This window comes from Delphinapterus leucas, chromosome 2, assembly GCF_059928025.1.
Source record: "Delphinapterus leucas isolate spDelLeu-1000000601 "Yukka" chromosome 2, BTC_Dleu_Yukka2, whole genome shotgun sequence".
NCBI lineage: Eukaryota > Metazoa > Chordata > Mammalia > Artiodactyla > Monodontidae > Delphinapterus > Delphinapterus leucas.
In genome coordinates this window covers 97,751,754-97,772,083 of record NC_143130.1, presented here as the reverse complement: position 1 = coordinate 97,772,083, position 20,330 = coordinate 97,751,754, and the positions used below count along the sequence as shown (strand labels likewise).

The 20,330-nt window shown below is 54.9% G+C and overlaps 1 protein-coding gene across 2 annotated transcripts; it reads left to right on the top strand.

Annotated features, from left to right (window-relative positions):
* The first annotated feature begins 752 nt into the window (after nt 1–752).
* On the top strand, nt 753–19,016 carry DISP2 (dispatched RND transporter family member 2). Of its 2 annotated transcripts, XR_016392123.1 has the most exons (9): nt 753–912; nt 5,890–6,219; nt 6,754–6,783; nt 6,935–7,058; nt 7,332–7,447; nt 7,561–7,688; nt 8,057–8,154; nt 9,410–15,484; nt 16,529–19,016. XR_016392123.1 is itself a non-coding variant. In XM_022587472.3 (8 exons), the coding sequence occupies exons 1-8, from the start codon at nt 800–802 to the stop codon at nt 12,674–12,676; spliced, it is 4,206 nt and encodes a 1,401-aa protein (XP_022443180.1). In that variant the 5' UTR covers nt 753–799; the 3' UTR covers nt 12,677–16,487. The 2 variants fall into 2 exon arrangements, 1 of the variants encoding a protein (XP_022443180.1); XM_022587472.3 differs by lacking the exon at nt 16,529–19,016 and having other exon boundaries at nt 9,410–16,487.
* The last annotated feature ends 1,314 nt before the right edge of the window (nt 19,017–20,330 follow it).

Genomic DNA, 20,330 nt, shown 5'->3' with positions numbered 1-20,330 from the left:
GCTGAAGTGGGGTGGTTATAAGAGAGAGTTGGAGCTTCTCTGAGTGTCTCTCTTGTCCCTCTCCCCGGCCATATTCTGCACTTGAATAACAGAATCCAGGCTCCACAACTGAGGGGTGCAGACCCAGGTCCAGACCAACGTGAAGACCCAACTTGAGCAGGTGCCTAGCCTTACTGGGAAGGAAAGGGGGGACGCTGAACGGAGCCGAGAGAAATGTGAGTCTAAAAGTAGCCCAACCTCTCAACCCCTCAGCGTCCGGAGCAGTGAAGTGCCGGTATGGAGCTGCTCCCTCTTTGGGGCTGGAAGAGTCTGTGTTACAAGTTATGAGGCTCTTTACACGGTGCCTGGGGTCGCGTTTCCTGGTCCCTCGCGGGAAGACGGATGCCCCCCCAGGAAAGGCCGATGTGAGAACTACTGCACAGACTCCTAACAGCAGCTCTCAGACCTGGCCTGAGTAGAAGAGCCCACAACTCCAGCCCGGGGGTCTTAAAGACAGCGAGCCTTCGGGCAGCGGCGCGGCGGTAAGCCCCTGTCCCCGCCCCCCGGTGCCGCGCCCATTGGCTGGGCTCCTCATCGGCCCCGCCCAGCGGTCGACCCGCTTGGCGTCGACGCGTGCGCAGGAGCCCGCCGCCGCCGCCGCCGCCGCCGCCGCCGCCGCCGCCGCCGCCGCCGCCGCCGCCGCCGCCGCCGCCGCCGCCGCCGCCGCCGCCGCCGCCGCCGCCGCCGCCGCCGCCGCCGCCGCCGCCGCCGCCGCCGCTGCTTCAGCACCAGCGCCCGGACAGCGGCGCCGCCCACGGGCATGGACGGCGGTAGCGGCAGCGGCAGCAACGATCCGGCTCCCGGCCCGGGTCCGGAAGGGGAGCAGCGGCCCGAGGGGGAGCCTTTGGCTCCAGACGGCAGGTCCCCGGACAGGTAGGGGCGGACTGCTCCGCAGACCCAGCTCGCAGACCTTCCCAGAATCCCCGCCCCAGGTATCCCCAATAGCCGCCATATGTCGTCCCATTCAGTCCCCAGCCCCTCCCAGAGCCCCTCTGGGGCCTCCAGACTCCCTGCCCCCTGGCCACGCCCTCATTCTGCCGGGTCAATTTTCTCTCTCCCGATACCCCCTACTGTCAGCCCGCTTAGCCCTCACCGCCCCCAGGACCTGCCCCACCCACTGTTCCTACCTTTCCTCTAAGGCCCCGGTATCCCCAGCCCCTCCGGCCTCCAGAGCCCCTCCCTCTAGGCCCTGCCCCCGCGTCTTCTCTGTAAGCCCCAAGCCTGCAGCAACCTCAGTCCGGGTTCCAGCGAGTCAATGTGGTCGAGGGTGCGCGTGTACTGTAGACGGGAGACTCGCCAAGGTGTGTCCTGGGGGGAGGGCAAACACTCGGTCTCCAAGCTAGGTAGGATCTGTCTTTGTCCATCACCGTCTGTCTCCAGTCTGCCCCACATGGCCAGCTGCGCACGTGTAGGCTCGAGTCCCCACGTGTGGCAGCCACCTGCACTCTTCTGAGGCGCTGCGTGGGCAGGCTCTGAGGCTCAGGCTGCGGTCAGTACCGTCCCTGAAGGAGCACCAGGCTGGCGGGACAGAAGGAACATCTTCCCGCTGCGGGCCCAGATCTTGGTGCCTCTCCTCTCCCTTCCTCCACCATATGTGTGAGGGAACAGCCCAGCCAGGTAGCAATATGGTGCAATTTCTGTGCCCTGCCTGGTCTGCCGCCCCCAGAATCCCTCACCTGACATGACACCGCCTCTCTCTCCTGCCTGGACTGAAATAGGAAGCGTTCTTTGGGGGCAAAAGCAGAGGTGGACACATTGTCTTCAGACTGCCCCAGTTAAAATGTGCATTCTGTACCTGAGTGAAGAGGAGACCCCACAAGTGGAGGGAAATGTTTTCTTCCCACTATGTTGACACATCAGCCTGGGTAGATTTAGCCACGTTTCAGTCTGAAAGCCACAGAACTTTCTTCAACGGGATGGTACACAGGATTAATGTGTTCCCTGGACCAGGGGGCTGCCTGGAACTATGGCTTGACCAAAAAGCCAAGTATGGACAAGGCAGAGACAGTGACAGGACAGGGCAGGGGCCAGGAGCATCCCTAGAAGGGACTGGAGAGTCATTTGCTACCTTGGATATTTTGCCAAGGATCAGCCCTGTCTGGTCTGCTCACTTCCCCTGCACGTGTGGGTCATACTTGGGCACAGGAATCACTTGCTCTCTTCTAGCAACTCCCTGAGACCTCTGGCCCCTCTCTGCACTTACCCAGAGACCCTGGACAAATCAGGCAAAGGGATTCATTTCAATCCAAGAAACAAAAATACATTCCTGCTGAACTAAGTAGCACTCTGGGGAGTGAATAAGATAGCGCGTACGTGCGCGCACACACACACACCCCTTTACTAATGCATTGACAACAGGGCAATTTGAAATAGTTCATTCTTTGTGTTTTTTTTTTTTTTGCGATACGCGGGCCTCTCACTGTTGTGGCCTCTCCCGTTGCAGAGCACAGGCTCCGGACGCACAGGCTCAGCGGCCATGGCTCACGGGCCCAGCCGCTCCACAGCATGTGGGATCCTCCCGGGCCGGGGCACGAACCCATGTCCCCTGCATCGGCAGGAGGACTCTCAACCACTGCGCCACCAGGGAAGCCCCATTCTTTGTGTTTTTAAAATTACCTTTTTATTTTCCTAGTGGCGTGAATTGCTCCCTCATCTGTCCTGGCCACTTCGCAGGGTCACATGGATGTCCATATGGCTACGTGTCTGTGGACTTGGGGGCATGGTTAATACACATGTATATTTTCCGCTCACGGGGCTCCCAAGAGAGGTGTCTGGGGCACTATTAGCCAGGCCCTGACTGCTGTGACTTTGGCCATGAGTGAGGCCTGTGTCATCACTTTCCATTAACCTACCTGCCTGCCCCAATCACTTAGCTTGCAGACCGGTGGGCCCAGGCAGGTGGCCCAGGAAATCGCTCATCCTAGTCAGAGCCATGGAACTGAGAGGGTGAGAATGAAAGCCCCCTGGGGAGGCAAGGCGAGGGGTGCTTAACTATTACTAGGTCTTCCGAAAACAGAAGGCAGCAGGGGCTGGCAGGAGAAAGCTTTTATTCTGAGAACAGTTTGCCTCTTCTCCTTGGGAGGGTCAAGACAAACTCCCGGTTCTACAGCAGTCGGAATGTGGAAAGTTTCAAATTCTGCCACATTCACAATGATGGGCACGGTCATGAAGGGTGAGATTTGGGAGCAGCTGATCCTAGGTCCCTGGAGAGGGATAGAAGGGATTGAGAGGAAGGGGCTGGGGCCAGGGACACCCCAGTAGAAGCAAACCAATGGTGGATGCTGGAATCCCCCTTGAACAGGAGCCTGCTAAGGAAGGGGGTGGCTTATGAGATTTGGTAGACTGGTTAAGGACAACTGGAGTTCCTGTTCTCTGCCAGCACGGCCTGGAGTGCTGGCTTCCCTTAATGAAAAAGAAACTGACACTCCAAGTGGAGGCCTGGCTCCTAGGATAAGCCCAAAGCTCAGTGAGTGCTCTAAGACCATGCGCAGCTGAAATAGGCACCCTGGCTGCCCCACCCTCCTGACTGCGGAAAGCAGGCCCTGCTCTAAAGAGGGAGACCAAGACTAATGGGTCACCTTCATGCCTTCAGGATCCAACCCAGACCAAGCACAGTGCCCAGCATGTGGCAGGTGCTCAAAAAAGACCTGCAGAATAAAAATCTTAAAGAAGTAGATGTCCACACTTATACACATGAACCCTGGTCATTTTTCCAGCTTCCATTTGGCCCATGGTGATGGGCCCATAAGCTGTGTTATCTGCAAGGACACTGGTTGCTGTGTCATTAACTTTATGGGGTATTCTGTGGTCTTGCTTGAGAACAAGTTTAGTCAAATTCCTATTTTTCTAAGTGTTGAGTTAGTAAGAAAAAAAATATCAGTGGTTTAAATCATGAAACAAATTCTGATGCTGCTTCTGAATAACAAAAAGAAAAGTACTTATAATTATATATGTAGTGAGATTCTCAAGGTGTGAGAAGTTCTCAAATGGAGATATATTATCTGAGGTGCCTAAAGAGGTCGAATTGTAAATATAAATATACTTCTTAAACTGCACACTCCCTGCAGCACTGAGTGTGGGAAGAGGCAGGAAAGTAAATGTCTTCCACATGCCAGGCTCCACGCCAGGCACCTCACATGTGTTACCTCAGTTAATGCCCATACTAAACCTGAGAGGGAGGCGTTATCATCGTACCCTCACTCAGCAGACAAGGATGCCAATGCTCCAAGAATTGTGTGTCTTTCCCAAGACCCCAGAGTTAAAGGATGATGGAGCCAGGATCCCACCTCCACTGCTCCCCTATTTTAGTCCAAGCATGAGAATTATACCCCACCCCCTGACTGTCTGCCATCCAGCCTTCTGGGAGGAAGAGGAGGAGCTTGCCTATTCTTTCCAGGTCCTCTACTTGGTCTCTGGGCAGAACCCAGCCTCTGTGGGCAATGTCCACGTGCCACCACAGCCAGGACTCTGGCCCACGGCCCCTTCAGCAGTGCAGCAGGCAAGACTGGAAGCCAGGGTTTGCTCGGCATAGACCTGGCTCTCCCATGGGAGCTATGCAAGTTGTAGCAGGCGGATGGAAGAAAGGAGACTCGCTGGAGGGCCCAGAACCCCTTGGGAACCCGCCATGGCCCTCAGGCACTCTGTTCTGTGGCCATCTTCTCCTACCCCAGGTCTGGCAATCCTGCCCCTGGGGTGGGACTCCGCCTCTGCCTGCACCCAAGGAGTGGGGCTGGGTCCATGCACAGAGTGCTGCCCTCATGCATAGTTTGGAAAGAGGAATCTATTGCTGACTCCTCCCTGGCAAGCTCCTTGGGGGTCCCAACTCCCTCTCCCAACCGTGCACACCGTTGCAGAGCAAACCTCCTGCCCCAAGGCCCAGGCTTGGTGAAAAGGAAGTGGTTGCCTCTGCAAAGCTTTCCCTGACCCCCCCACCCCTGTCAAAGTTGGGCCCTCCTCTGGGCGCCTTCAGCCCTGTGTGACTTCCCCTCTCACAACACTCAACATGGTGGCCCCTGCACATCGCCCACCTACCATGAGTGCTTGGAGGACAAGGACTGGGCTTTATTCATCCTGGCACCACTATTAGCAGCCCGTCCAGCACTCAGCCTTCACTCAGCAAACATCCCTGGGGCACCTTCGGTGTGCAAGGTGCTGCTCAAGGCACTGGGGACACAGATGAACAAATGCACCAGGCCCTGCTCTCCCGGAGATCACGTTCCATAGGAGAGACAGGCAGTAAACATGACAATATATAATACAACGTCCAGTTGTGGAAAATGCTAGGAAGAAATATAGAGTAGGTAGGGGGATAGGAGTTGGTGGATGATTATTTAGAGAGGGTAGTCAGGGAGGGCTTCTCTAAGAAGGTAATGATGTGAGCCGTGCAATTATCTGGGGAGGAACATCCCAAGCAGAGGGCAAAGAAAGCTTAGAGGCTCTAAGGTGGGAACAAAAGTGCAGCAGGTGCTCAATAAACGTCTGACAAGAGGATGAAGGACAACTACAGCAGAAAGAGCACAGGGCTGCAAGTCAGAACTGGGTTCAAGGCCCAGCTCTTCTCAGTTTTCAAATCTATAAAAGAAGGAAAGTACTTCCCCGGTATGGTTTTTAAAGGAGTAAATAAGATCATATGTGTTTTGAGGTGCAGGGGCAGATGCGTGAATGAGACAGTGAACCCCAAGAAGTAGGCTGGGAGTGTAGACCCAGAGCCTCCACCCTCCTTGCCTCTCCCCAGGCCTAGGAATAGAACAGCCTGAGCTCCGTCCGTCTCAGCTCACTGAGCAAGGCTGCCGCACTGTGTGGACCACCGCTGTCTCCCACCCTCTTTTTCCCTGTCTCCTCTCTCCCCAGGTCCCAGAGCAAGGCTGTGGCCCCTGAGGCAAGCCCAGAGAGAAGCTGCGCCCTCCACAGCTGCCCCCTTGAGGACCCTTCCAGTTCTTCAGGACCCCCACCAGCAACTTCCACCCTTCATCCTGTGGGCCCATCCAGCCCCTTGGCCCCTACCCACTTTACCTATCCCCGGGCACCACAGGAATACCGGGGGGGCAGCTCCCTTCCAGGGCTTGGGGACCGGGCAGCGCTGTGCTCCCATGGCTCCAGCCTCAGCCCTTCCCCAGCCCCCTCACAGCATGATGGGGCCTGGAAGCCAGCATCTGTGCAGCACCATGTGGTCAGCGTCAGGTAAGGAGGGGTCCAGCAGCCTGCCAGCTGCCCTGGAAGGTGGGGCAGGGCTTTTTTTTTTTTTTTTTTTTTTTTTTTTGCGGTACGCGGGCCTCTCACTGTTGTGGCCTCTCCCGTTGCGGAGCACAGGCTCCGGACGCGCAGGCTCAGCAGCCATGGCTCACGGGCCTAGCCGCTCTGCGGCATGTGGGATCTTCCCGGACCGGGGCACGAACCCGTGTCCCCTGCATCGGCAGGCGGACTCTCTACCACTGCGCCACCAGGGAAGCCCGGGCAGGGCTTAAAAGTGGGGTCGACCCCCCCCCACCACCCCACTCCCCAGGCTCTGGACTCCTTCACTAGGAGGCAGCCCAGGATGTCCCCTGCGTCTGATGGAGGAGGCAGCCTGGATGGAAGAGGAAGGAAGCATTGGAGCTTGGGAATGGGAAAGCCTAAAAGGGTTGATGCCATCTTCCTCTATCCTCCACCCCCATCCCAACCTCCCACCCTACAAGAGGACTCTAGCAAGCAAGTGTCTTTTCTTCTCTTCCACAGGCAGGTACGGGCCTTCCAGATGCCAAAGAGGTAGGCCTGGGCCTTCTCTGGAGCCCTAGGGGTCACCAGGCCAGTGCCCAGTTTAGCCCCACCATCCCTTGTTGGTGGCTTCTAAGCTCCCGCATTCCCTGCTATATCACACCCAACGCTAATTCATGTGGGATCTCTTCCTCTTTCCCAGCTATTCCCAGCTGATTGCTGAGTGGCCAGTGGCCGTGCTGCTGCTGTGTCTGGCTGTCATCCTCCTCTGCACCCTGGCTGGACTGCTGGGGGGCCAGCTACCCGATTTCTCCAAGCCCTTACTGGTGAGGAACCAAGGGGAGGGATGGGCCCCCAGGCCTGGCCACCTCAGCTCAGTCTGGGGCAGAAAATGGGAGTGGCGCAGCTGGGAGTGGGGAGGCAGCAGTGGGCTCTCCAGAGAGAGCTGGGAGATGGTATAGAGGTGATCCTCGTGTCCAACAATCCAGGCAGGCGGGCCAGCCTTCCCTGCTCCAGGGACCCAAAGGGGCAGAGCCGAGAAGGGAGAAGGAGAACTCCCCCTCCTGCTGGCCTGATCTTCTCTGCCCTCCCCCCTGCAGGGCTTTGAGCCTCGGGACACAGACATTGGGCGCAAGCTAGTGGTCTGGAGAGCGCTGCAGTCCCTCACAGGCCCCAAGAAGCTGCTTTCCCTTTCTCCAGACCTTGAGCTGAACAGGTAATGGGTTCCCATCTTTCCACTGCTGGGGGGAACCGGGGAAAGAACGAGGCCTCCAGAGAGCAGCCGAAGGCAGGTCAGAGGGCCTGGCATAGATTTCCTCTCTACCTCAGCTCAAACCCCCATACCACTCTGAGCCCCACACCCTGGAGCAGTGCCCAGGAGGGCATGGTCCGGCCTCGGAGGATGGTGGAGCCCCTGGAGGCCAGAGGGCAGGAGAGCTTCTTCTGTGGCCCCCCTGGTAAGCTGCAGCCTGGCCAGTTCCTGGCTTTAATGGTGGTTACCCCCCTCCTCACCTACGAGAACAGGAGGGCCCAGGAGAACAAATTTGGGCAGACAGAAGGGGAAGGAGCCTGGCCAGTCACATTCAAGCCAAGGAAGTTGAGTTACAGCTGGGATGAGGAGGCAGGTCTCAGGTGCTCCAGCCAGGTAGGGGCAAGCTGGATGGGGGTGTGCCACAGGGGAGGGATGCAGGCCCAGGATCAGGCAGGCAGGCACAGGTTTCAGGCTCCTGGGAATCTAAACCTCATATGGCCCTGGGTAAGCATCTTCCCTTCGGTGGGCCCAGGACCTGGGGCCAAAGGGTGAGCTCTGGGCGGTGTGTTGCAGAGAAGAGCTATGCACAGCTGGTGTTCATGTCCACCTCAGCGGGCAGCCTGTGGAACCTGCACGCCATCCATTCCATGTGTCGCATGGAACAGGATCAGGTGAGCTGGCTAGGGAGGTGCCAGGGGCTGGGTGGGGGAACCAGGGACACCAGGGACCTGATCATAAGGAAATACAGCTGAGCCAGGACTCCCAGCCTGGACTAGGAGAGAGCATTCCCTGCTTAGAAAATTACTGCAACCCTGCTGAGAGGTTCTGGGTTGGCAGGGAGAGAAGAGTCAGCTATTTCCAGAAGAGCCAAGACACAGGTGCTGGAAGACAGACCCTGCAGAGCCTGGGGATTTTCGAAAGGTCCTGAAAAGGAGCCTCAAGAGCTGTTGAGGAGGCCCCGGCCCAAGGCCCCCAGCCCCCATCAACCCAAGCGCCGCAGATCCAGTCATGCTAACTGGAGAACCGTGTGCTATAACATCTGAAGAAAGTTGCGCTACTAAAAACAGTGTGAACACCACTAGGCTTGAAGAACATGTGCTCTGGAGTCAGATGCCTGAATTCAAGGCCAGCTCTCATACTCCTTGGCTGTGTGACCTCAGACACGTTTCTCAACCTCTCGGTGCCTCGGTCTTTGTATATATAAAATGGGAATAATGGTAGTTTCCTCATAGGGGTGTTGTGACAATGAAACAAGGTAGAATTTGTAAAAAATATAGCATAATGACTGACAATAGTGATCTCTCAATAAATGTTAATATTGTCACCATGATCTCAGGCCCAACGCCATACATCCAGTTGACGGCAGTACAGGGCCTCTGATTCCCAGGCTAGCATTCTCTGTAACTACACCAGCTATTGTAATGTCAGCATCAGGGTGGGAGAGAAAAACAGGCATGAGGTCTGAAAAAGAAACAGCCCTATCCCTCACAAGGTTTAAGCAGACCAGTGGACAGAGATAGGGGGCTAGGGTTTGGCAGTGACCCTGATCCTGGAATGTTTTGGCCTCCACTTTTCCCACCTGTCCAGTTCCCTGGACACTTGGCCCTGTTCCATCTGTGGCTGCCACTTCCACTCCTACTTCTGTCTCAGGCAGTGCAGAGTTGGGGTGTGTGACCTGCTGGGGCCCTTAGGGCAAGACCTCTCAGGCAGAGGCCTGGGGCAGCATTCCTGAGGCTCCTCTTTGACAGAGTCAAGATGTAGCTGCTGGAACCTGGGCCTGACCAGTCAGGTTTTGCTGGGCAGTCAAGATACCTCTCTGCCTCTGCCCTGCAGCCTGAAAGGAGGTGAGAGGGCCTCGGACAGCGCTGGGGAAACCTGGGCCCCTGCACTGCCCCTGAGCTCTCTCGTGCTGTGTGTGTCCTATAGGTCCGCTCCCATACCAGCTTTGGGGCTCTGTGCCAGCGTACAGCAGCCAACGAGTGCTGCCCCAGTTGGTCCCTGGGCAACTATGTGGCCGTGCTCTCCAATCGTTCCTCCTGCCTGGACACTACTCAAGCCGACACAGCCCGCACGCTGGCCCTGCTGCGGGCCTGTGCCCTCTACTATCACCGTGGTGCCCTGGTGCCCTCTTGTCTGGGACCCGGGAAGGACAAACCCCCGCGCTGTGCCCAGGTTCCCACCAAGTGCTCCCGGAGCAGTGCTGTCTACCAACTCCTGCACTTCCTGCTGGACAGGGACTTTCTGAGTCCCCAGACGGCTGACTACCAGGTGCCCTCCCTCAAGTACAGCCTGCTCTTCCTGCCCACCCCGAAGGGTGCCTCCATGATGGGCATCTACCTGGACCGCCTAGCCGTGCCCTGGGGGCTCTCCGACAACTACACATCCATCACTGGCATGGACCTGGGCCTCAAGCAGGAGCTGCTGAGGCACTACCTGGCCCAGGATACGGTGTACCCCTTGCTGGCTCTGGCCGCCATCTTCCTCAGCATCGCCCTCTACCTGCGCTCCCTCTTCCTCACACTCATGGTGCTACTGGGGGTGCTGGGCTCCCTGCTGCTTGCCTTTTTTCTTTACCGAGTGGCCTTCCGGATGGCCTACTTCCCCTTCGTCAATCTGGCGGCCCTTGTCCTGCTGAGCAGCGTCTGCGCCAACCACACCCTCATCTTCTTCGACCTCTGGCGCCTCAGCAAGAGCCAGCTGCCCTCCGGGGGGCTGGCGCAGCGCGTGGGCCGCACCATGCACCACTTCGGCTACCTGCTGCTAGTCTCGGGCCTCACCACGGGCGCGGCTTTCTACGCCAGCTACCTGAGCCGCCTCCCCGCCGTCCGCTGCTTCGCTCTCTACATGGGCACGGCTGTGCTGGCGCACCTGGCGCTCACGCTGGCCTGGCTGCCTTCCTCCGCGGTGCTCCACGAGCGCTACCTAGCGCGCGGCTGTGCGGCCCGGGCGCGCGGCCCGTGGGGCGGCAGCACGCCCCGGCGACTGGCGCTGGCGCTGCACCGGCGGCTCCGCGGGCTTCGGAGGGCGGCCGCCAGCACCTCGCGCCTGCTCTTCCAGCGCCTCCTGCCCTGCGGCGTCATCAAGTTCCGCTACATCTGGATCTGCTGGTTCGCCGCGCTGGCGGCGGGGGGCGCCTACATCGCTGGCGTCAGCCCCCGCCTGCGGCTGCCCACGCTGCCGCCTCCCCGCGGCCAGGTCTTCCGGCCCAGCCACCCCTTCGAACGCTTCGACGCTGAGTACCGTCAGCAGTTTCTGTTCGAGCGGCTGCCTCAGGGTGAGGGCGGCCACATGCCTGTGGTTTTGGTGTGGGGCATCCTGCCGGTGGACACTGGCGACCCCCTGGACCCTCGCAGCAACAGCTCTCTGGTGAGTGACCCTGCCTTCTCGGCCAGCGGTCCTGAGGCCCAGCGCTGGCTGCTGGCACTCTGCCAGGGAGCTCGGAATCAGAGCTTCTTTGGGGCCCAGCCAGAGGGCTGGCCCACGCTGTGCTTCGTGGAGGCCCTCCAGCGCTGGATGGAGAGCCCCGGTTGCGCCCGCCTGGGGCCTGGCCTCTGCTGTGGCCACTCGGGCTTCCCCTGGCCCCCCCAGCTTTTCCTGCACTGCCTCAAGATGATGGCTCTGGAGCAAGGCCCCGAGAGCACCCGGGACCTGGGAGCCCGCTTCAATACCCAGGGCGGCCTGGCTGCCCTGGTCCTGCAGTTCCAGACCAACTTCCAGTATAGTCCAGACTACAGCCAGGCCCACCACTTCTACACTGAGGTCAGCTACTGGCTGGCAGCAGAGCTGGGCAGGGCACCCCCCGGCCTGCGCCGGGGTTGGTTCACCAGCCGTCTGGAGCTGTACAGCCTGCAGCACAGCCTGAGCACCGAGCCTGCTGTGGTGCTGGGCCTGGCCCTGGCGCTGGCCTTTGCCACACTGCTGCTGGGCACCTGGAATGTTCCACTTAGCCTGTTCTCTGTGGCAGCCGTGGCAGGCACCGTGCTGCTCACGGTGGGGCTCCTGGTTCTACTCGAGTGGCAGCTCAACACTGCTGAGGCCCTCTTTCTCTCTGCCTCTGTGGGCCTCTCGGTCGACTTCACCGTCAACTACTGCATCTCCTATCACCTGTGCCCACACCCTGACCGCCTGAGCCGCGTGGCCTTCTCGCTGCGCCAGACCAGCTGCGCCACGGCAGTGGGGGCTGCAGCCCTGTTTGCAGCCGGTGTGCTCATGCTGCCTGCCTCGGTGTTGCTCTATCGCAAGCTGGGCATCGTCCTCATGATGGTGAAGTGCGTCAGCTGCGGCTTCGCCAGCTTCTTCTTCCAATCTCTCTGCTGTTTCTTTGGACCAGAGAAGAACTGTGGGCAAATCCTCTGGCCTTGTGCCCACCTGCCATGGGACGCCGGAACTGGGGAGCCTGGAGGGGAGAAGGCAGGCCGCCAACGACCAGGGCCAGTGGGAGGGGCGCCTGGGTCCTGTCCAGAGCAGTACGAGTTACAGCCCCTGGCACGACGCCGGAGTCCCAGCTTTGACACTAGTACAGCCACCAGCAAGCTGTCCCACCGGCCCTCAGTGCTCTCTGAGGATCTACAGCTGCATGATGGCCCCTGCTGCTCCCGGCTCCCACCAGCCCCTACCTCCCCAAGGGAGGTGTTCCTGGACCACCAGGCGCTCTTCAGCCAGTGCCCAGCCCTGCAGACCTCCTCCCCCTATAAGCAGGCTGGCCCCAGCCCCAAAACCCGGGCCAGGCAGGACTCCCAAGGGCAGAAGGCTGAGCCCGTGCAGGCATCACCAGAAGCCCCAGCCCACTCCCCCAAGCCCAAGCCCCAGGTCGCAGAACCTCCTGATTGCCTCTGCTCCTCAGCCAGCACCCTGGAGGGGCTCAGTGTCTCTGACGAGACCTGCCTAAGCACCTCTGAGCCCAGTGCCCGTGTGCCAGATTCCATGGGTGCCTCTCCAGAGGACCTGGATGAAACTGAGCAAACAGTACCTGAGCGGGGCCAGCTGAATGGGAAGCGGGACACGCTGTGGCTGGCGCTGAGGGAGACCGTGTACGATCCATCACTGCCCGCCTCCCACCAGAGCAGCTCGTCCTGGAAGGGCCGTGGTGGGCCAGGGGATGGCAGCCCTGTGGTGCTGCCCAACAGCCAGCCAGATCTGCCAGACGTTTGGGTGCGCAGGCCCAGCACCCACACTTCAGGCTACAGCAGCTGAGGGGGGCCCTGAGAGGCCGGACTGGGGCCCAGAGCCTGTCGGGGGTGACAAGGCAGGGGCAGCAGCAGGCTAGAGCCTGTTGGTGTTTCCTCACATCAGCGTGGAGGGGTCTCACTCTCCAGCTGTGGATTTTAAACCCTGCCAGATGATCCAGCCTTGGTAGGGGCTTCTGCTTCCTCCCCACATCTAGAAGATTCAGTGGAGGGGTACGGGGGGGGTGGTCTTTGGAGTGAAACGCCAAGCTCTCCTTGTGACCTGCTAAGGGCTCGTCTGCCCCACAGTGCCAACCAGGACCCACCCTCTGGAATGGGGAAGGCCACAGGTGTAGCTCCATATATCAGAGGAGGCTGACCTGGCCCCCATGCCAAGTGACAAGAAGGTCAGTGGGACTAAGGCACCCAGTCCTTGGGACCCTGCCAGGGCACCTCACCAACCAAAAGAGCCCTGGGAAGCCTCAGCAGCCTCCTGGACCTCACACCTTTCAGAGGCTTTTTATCAGGACACTTCCTTCTCTTTGGGGATCCTCTCTGGGCCAGAATTGGGCTGGGCCCTCTGTCCTTAACTACCTGTGCCCCTCACAGTCCTCAGTCTGACCAGGAATTTGTCAAGACCAGGCAGAGATGGCTGCTGGCAGTGAAGTGGAGGAGGAGGAATGGTCAGCCTCAGAGCACCCCTAAATTGCTGATGGTCCCTCATGGGGAGCTGCATTGACATGGAAGGGTCCTCTCCCCTGTTAACAACAATAAGAATCCTTTACGTCCTGCATCTTTTAGTTTGCAGAACACTTCCACACCCATCGTGTCCTGGGAATCTCACCACTTCTGTGTGGGGTAGCCTACAGTTGGTCAGGTCCTCTTGCCGCCAGTTTACAGGTAAAGACATTGAGACTAGGTAAGGTTAAGTGATTTACACAAAGTCGCGTAGCTAGTAAATGGCAGAACAGGCTTCCTGACTCATTCCACCACAACTGCCACTCTCCTCCTGTCTACCTGCCCCAGGGATGTTGGCCTGTGGCTGTCTTGATCTTTGGTCTCTGACACCCTCTAACAACCTGCCTTCGCAGATGCCTTTCAGTAAACTCCCCTCCTTCCTCACTTTAGGCCTCCATCTCCAGAAAGAGCTACGTTCTGAGCAAGCCTGGAGTTCCTCCCCATCTCCCTCGTGCTTCCCTCCAGCTCCAGCTGAGAAGCCTACCATCCATAAGGCATCCTGGCTGTTCTGATTCCCAGGTTCAGGGTCAAGAGGAGGAGGCCTCTTCAGTGGCCACAATGTGTGGAGAGTCCCTGCCAGGAGACGCACTGAGGGCAGTAGAGGCTGAGAAGAGTTCAATTAAGGCAGGAACTCAGGGCTGCCCTCTTTAGGAGTGTGTAAGTCTGAAGCTGTTTCGCAGGTCAAGGTCCCAGCTTCCTAAGGACGGGTCTCTCTAGGGGTACTCAGCAGACCAAAGGCTGACTGCCCCCTCCCCAAAGCAAAGGGTCTCTCTGGAAGGTTTTTTCCCACATGAGAGCTCACGACACCTGGAGCTTCAGCAAGTTTACTGAACACCAACTCTGCCTATGGCACTACATGGGGACAGAGGCAAGGAGGGAAAATCAGACATCTGCCCTAAGGAGCTCACTCTCTAGCTGGGGAAACAGCTCACACACACATGCAGGCATCGATGGGTCACTGATAGTAGCATGCAGCATGTGCTGAGGGCCATAGGCCTGTCACCATGACTATTGCTGGAGCTCAAGTACCCAGGAATGGTAACCAGGAAGGCTTCCTGGAGGAGGAACGACTTGAGCTGGGCTTTAGAAGTCCAAGTATCTCAAACTGGAAGGGACCTTAACAATCATTTATTCCAGCAGTTTTCAAACTTTGGAGCCTCAGGATCCTTTCTTCAAAGAATCCTTGTGTGGAAACAGTATATAAAGCAGATGAAAAGCAGCCACTCTTGTGGGTGCTGGGGGTGGGGGAGTACAGAGCCAGGTCAGCCTCCCTTTCTACTGTGCCTCTCAGGGGACCCTGGGGAACCCCTCAAGCTCCTGGTGACTCTGAAGAATGTGATGCGAAACCACTGATGCAGGTCATTTTATGGATGAGTATCACAGAGGGGAAGGGACTTTTCTAGGGCCAAAGAGACAGTCTGTGGCAGAGCTGGAGGCAAATCAGGGGGTGTTTTAGGGTTTTTTTCCTATATTGTTGAGCCCTACCTCCCACTCCGAGTAACCCATAAGAAGTGAGGCCAGAACCCCAATGAAAATGTGGGCATTGTGGAAGAGACAGAAGACCGTGGGCAGAAATGACCGGTTATGTCGGCTCCTTTGCAAGATAATGATACCCATTTGACTCCCGACACCAGGAAGGAGAGAGAGTGACTAGGACTAACTTGGACCATCTCCCTGGAGGTCCGCTGGGACCTCTCTCTTCATGTCCCAGTAGAATTCAGCCTCTCTGGCCTGGCTTCTCTGCACCATGGACTATATCCTTCTGTTATCACACAGCCAGGCTGAGAGAGCTCTGGTCTTGTCTGGGACCATCAGCCAGAGGGAGGACAAGGTGAGCCCTTCTTACTGAGCATAAGCAGAAGTCTGGCCTTGACTCAAAAGCGAGTCCAACATCTTAGTGGTCTCTCAGTGACTCACCGCGGCTCTTCTGCCCTGTGTTGTAGGAAGGCAGCAGGGCCCTGGACGGAAAGGACCTGCTCCTCTGCACCCTCTTTCGTGTCTTGCAGGGGGAGACCTTGATGTCTGGGACTGGAGCGTCAGGAATCTGGCCTGAACACAACCAGTGAAACGTTCGAGAGAGCATGAAGTGGTGGCTGGGGTGGGCATCAAGGATCTGGGGACAACTGAGGGCCCTCCGCAGGGTCCCCTTCTGGCAGGCTGTGGCCACAACCCTTCAGGAAGGCAGATGAGTCAGAGAAGCCGAGGCACCCACTGGATTTGTTCTTTACACCAGTGGGCCCAAAGGACTGGAAGAATCCAGTGGTAATCCAAAACATCACCTCACACCCAGAGTGGCCCGAACGAAGAGCAGGCTTCCCACAGCAGTGGGTAATCCCGCCTGCCTCTCTAGCCCCAACTTTGGAAAGCGGGATTTGAAGCACTTTCTATTTCCTCTGAGTTTCAGCAGATCTATTATTATCATTATGGGTGGTTACAGTGAGTGTATGGCCCTGGACACATGTGGGGAGAGGCTTAGATGCATGCTGTGAGGCAAGGGAAAACCAGTCAAAGCATTCACGATGGCTCTGGAAAATTCGAGAAATGCTTTCTTAACACTGAGACACTGCATGAACACTCATTTGGGACTTGAGGTCATTTCTCCTATTTGTGCCACAGGTCCTTGAACTCACACCCAGAGCATGAGTATATGTACCGTATGTTTTAAGAATGTAACTTGGAATAGTTTGTCACTATGGGGAAACCCATCTTTCCATGGCTTTGGTGACAATGTTAGAGATTGAATTGACCGGCAGAATCTTAGATTTTACGGGCACATCCCATACCATGATATTTAGGCAATATCTCAGCTTGAGCCTGATTCTGAAAGAGACATCTCACAGGAGATTTATAAGCCAAATGCCCTCAGCCCCTCCAACTAACTCCTTCTTCTCCCAGCGCATGACAAGACAGGGAGGTGGGGGAGGGGTACCAGGAAAGAGGACATATTGGAGAGTTTCTGATCTTTTCTTCCATGGTGGCCTTATCTTGGCCTTTGATAATACACGTGGGCAATGACAAGCTCTCTGGCACCCATGCCATGCATCAAGATTTGCTTGGAAAAAAAAAAAAAAAAAAAAAGATTTGCTTGGGGGTGGGAAAAACAGACATTCCTTACAGTTTCTAACCTCACCCTTGTTCACAGGGACAGCAGTAACTCAAGGTGTAGTGGTGTTTATGCTTAAGAGAAGAAGCTGTAACTCAATTCACTGGGAAGATGAGAAACAAAAGAAAGCCACTGTGTGCTGTGTAAATGGCTGGCTGTCCCAAGCCACCTTGCACTGAAGAGCCCTGGAAGGACCTTGATAAACTTGTTATCATGAGGCCTCTGTGTGGTTATTCATGTTAGACCTTAACATAGGGAAAAGATCAACATTTTACCAAGTTCACAAACATCAAACAAGAGCTTCAGGATTGCTAACGAATATCACTCAGCTGGGCAGACTGACGTAGATTTGAATCCATGACCTCCAACCTCACCTGCAGTCTCCGCCCTGCCTAGCTAGCTTCCATTCCAGTTACTAGTTTCCATTCTTTGCAATGATCATTTCATACTTTCTCTACCTGCTTCAGACATCAGATGCCCTTCTCCTCCCTGCACCCCGACTTTCAGTAGACAAAAAACTCATTATTCATGAAGAAACCTAGAGGCATCAGAGTGAAATGTGCTCACCTTCAAGGCACCAAGTCCCCAACTCACCTACCGTGCTCCTACTGGCTTCTCAACCCATCTCTTCTGTTACAAAGAAAGAAGCAGTAATGGCCCCAGCAATGGCTTCACACACTTTGCATGAGAGGCCTTCAACTAGGGCTTGCATTCCACAGAGACATGAACACTTTCTAGAAGGTAGGTGGGCACAGATAGTTTTAAGGGAATCAGTTTCAAGAGCTTCCTTCTTCATAATTTTCCTCTCCTCATATTCATCAGCCTAAGAAGGAGCCTTAGGTCGGCAAGTTCGCCTCCCCAACCTCCGCTTTCCCAGTTGACCCTTCCTTCATTCTGACTCCTACTCTGGCATCTCCCTCTGCAGTATTTTCTGAAAAACAAATAAAAGGACTACTTGAGAATGCTCTGCTTGAGGAAGTCCTTGAGAGAGCAAAGCCAAGAACATCCAAACATTATTATAGCTATTCCATATGTTCACATAGCTAAGTAGAGACTTAGAAAAAATATATATATATATTTTATTTTAAATACCCAAATTGAACTTGTAGAGATGAAAACTAAAATGTCTGATTAAAAAAAAAAAATCCTTGGATGGAATCAATGGTTTAGACGTTTTAGGAAAAAAAAAAGGATTAGTGGACTTGAAGACATAGCAATAGATATTATCCAAAACGAAACACCAAGAGAAAAAAAAAAAGTTTAGAAATGAATAAAGAGCATACACAATATACAACAAGCAGAAAATATGTCCTTTACAACTATTTAACATTATGAAATAATTTAGGCATCAACTAAAAATGAAGAGGGTGCATTTTAAAAATATATTTTTTTGTGAGGGTACATGCACAAAGGAGTTTGAAGATGCTACTCTAGGTACCATCTCCCTTGCCCCTTTCTCTATGACTTTGCTCTTTTGATCATCCCATCTCCCTTCTGAAGCATCCTATTCTTCCTCTCAGCTGGCTCACTCCCATAGGCACATGTACCCACTATTATCTACATCTTCAAGAAAACCCTTCCTTGACCCCCACAACCCACCTTCAGTTATTGCCCAATTGTTCTAACTCCATTCACAGACAAACTCTTCTGCACCCGCCATCTCTGCTTCCTCATCTCTCATTTACTCTTCAATTTGTTCCAGTGTGGCTTCCACTCCAGCCTCTCCACCAGAATTCCTCTTCTGATACTCAACAGTGACTTTTGTGTGTGTATGAGAAAACATATGCATGAGTTTATTCACTGCAGGATTTTGTACACACCAATGACTTCTCTGTTGCTAAATTAAATGGGTTCTTTTAAATTCTCATCTTGCTTGCCCTTTCAGTTATTTTCAATGGTTTATCACTCCCTTTTTCAGCAGTTTACCACTTCCTTCTTCCTAGCTTCTAAGACATCACCCTTTATTTATTTATTTATTATTTTTTTAAGATGTTGGGGGTAGGAGTTTATTAACTAATTAATTTATTTTTGCTGTGTTGGGTCTTCGTTTCTGTGCGAGGGCTTTCTCTAGTTGTGGCGAGTGAGGGCCACTCTTCATCGTGGTGCGCGGACCTCTCACTATCGCAGCCTCTCCCGTTGCGGAGCACAGGCTCCAGACGCGCAGGCTCAGTAGTTGTGGCTCACGGGCCTAGTCGCTCCGGGGCATGTGGGATCCTCCCAGACCAGGGCTCAAACCCGTGTCCCCTGCATTAGCAGGCAGATTCTCAACCACTGCGCCACCAGGGAAGCCCCTCTTTATTTTCTTCTCACCTCTCTGACACCTCTTTATCAGATGTCTTGGCTGGCACCTTCTAATCACTGCAGCTTCTAAGTACTGCCATCCCTGTCCTTGGTCCTAAGGCTCTCTGTACACTTCTTCCCTGGTGATCTCATCCAATATCATAGCTTTAAATACATATGTATACCCATGACTCCCAAGAGTATATCTCCAACCCAGACTCTCCTCCGGGCTCAAGGCTTGTATTTCCAACCGCCTACTTGACAGCTCCACTTGAATGTCTCAAAGGCATTTCAGGTTTGCCGTGTTCAGAACTGAAATCTAAATCTCTCCCCAACACAAAATAATGACTCTATCCACACAATTATTCAAGCCTGGGAGTCATCCTTAAGATCTCCCTCCCCCTTACTCCTCCTTCCCCCACATCCAGTCTAACACTAAGTCCTGAGATTCTGCCCTCAAAAGCTGTCTTAAATGTGTCCACCTCTTTCCATGTCCACTACCACCACCACCATCCTGGCCAAGCCCCCATCATCTCTCACTTGAATGATGAGAGTAGCTTCGCAACTGTCTCTCTAATTCTGCTCTTGCTCCCCTTCAATCCATTCTCCTTGGAGTAGCCAGAGTGAACTTTTTAAAATATAAATTGGGGAATTCCCTGGCAGTCCAGTGGTTAGGACTTGGCGCTCCCACTGCCAGGGCCTCAGGTTCGATCCCTGGTTGGGAACTAAGATCACACAAGCTGCGCAGTGCGGCCAATATATATATATATATAGAATGACACTCTCCTGCTCTAATACTTCAATGATTTCTAATTACCCTTAAGAAAAAAAATCTCAAAAAAAGAAAAAAAAATCTCATTACGTTTGGACTACAAATCTCTTTACCTTTGGCCTACAAAGACTGCCACTTGACTTCTTATTTCTCCAGCTTTATCAGTACCATTTGCCTCCCATCTTTCAGTCCCTCTAGAAAAAGCCCATTCCTACCTTGGGATTTTGCATTGCTCTCCTCTTTCCCATTGCTCATTTGATTAACTCCTACTCATTTTTGTTAGTCAAACATCACTTAAGATGTCTTCCCTGGTACTTCCCTGGTGGCACAGTGGTTAAGAATCTGCCTGCCAATGCAGGGGACACGGGTTTGATCCCTGGTCCACATGTCTCGGAGCAACTAAGCCTGTGTGCTACAACTACTGAGCCCGCATGCCATGACTACTGAAGCCCGCGCACCTAGAGCCCGTGCTCCACAACAAGAGAAGCCCCCGCAATGAGAAGCCCACACACCTCAAGGAAGAGTAGCCCCTACTCGCTACAACTAGAGAAAGCCCACGTGCAGCAGCGAAGACCCAACGCAGCCAAAAAAAAATGACTCTGCAATTTAAACTAGGTTTCCCTGCTTTTCTCTCATAGCACGTTGTACTTTCCCTTCATAGTTTTACTATAGTTGATGAATATATATTTATTTGGGTTTTTTCCCACTTAACTGAGATACAGTTCACAAGTTTGTGTGACTATTTGTTTGCTGTTTCCTGGATTGTAAACTCCCAGAGGGCAGAACCCA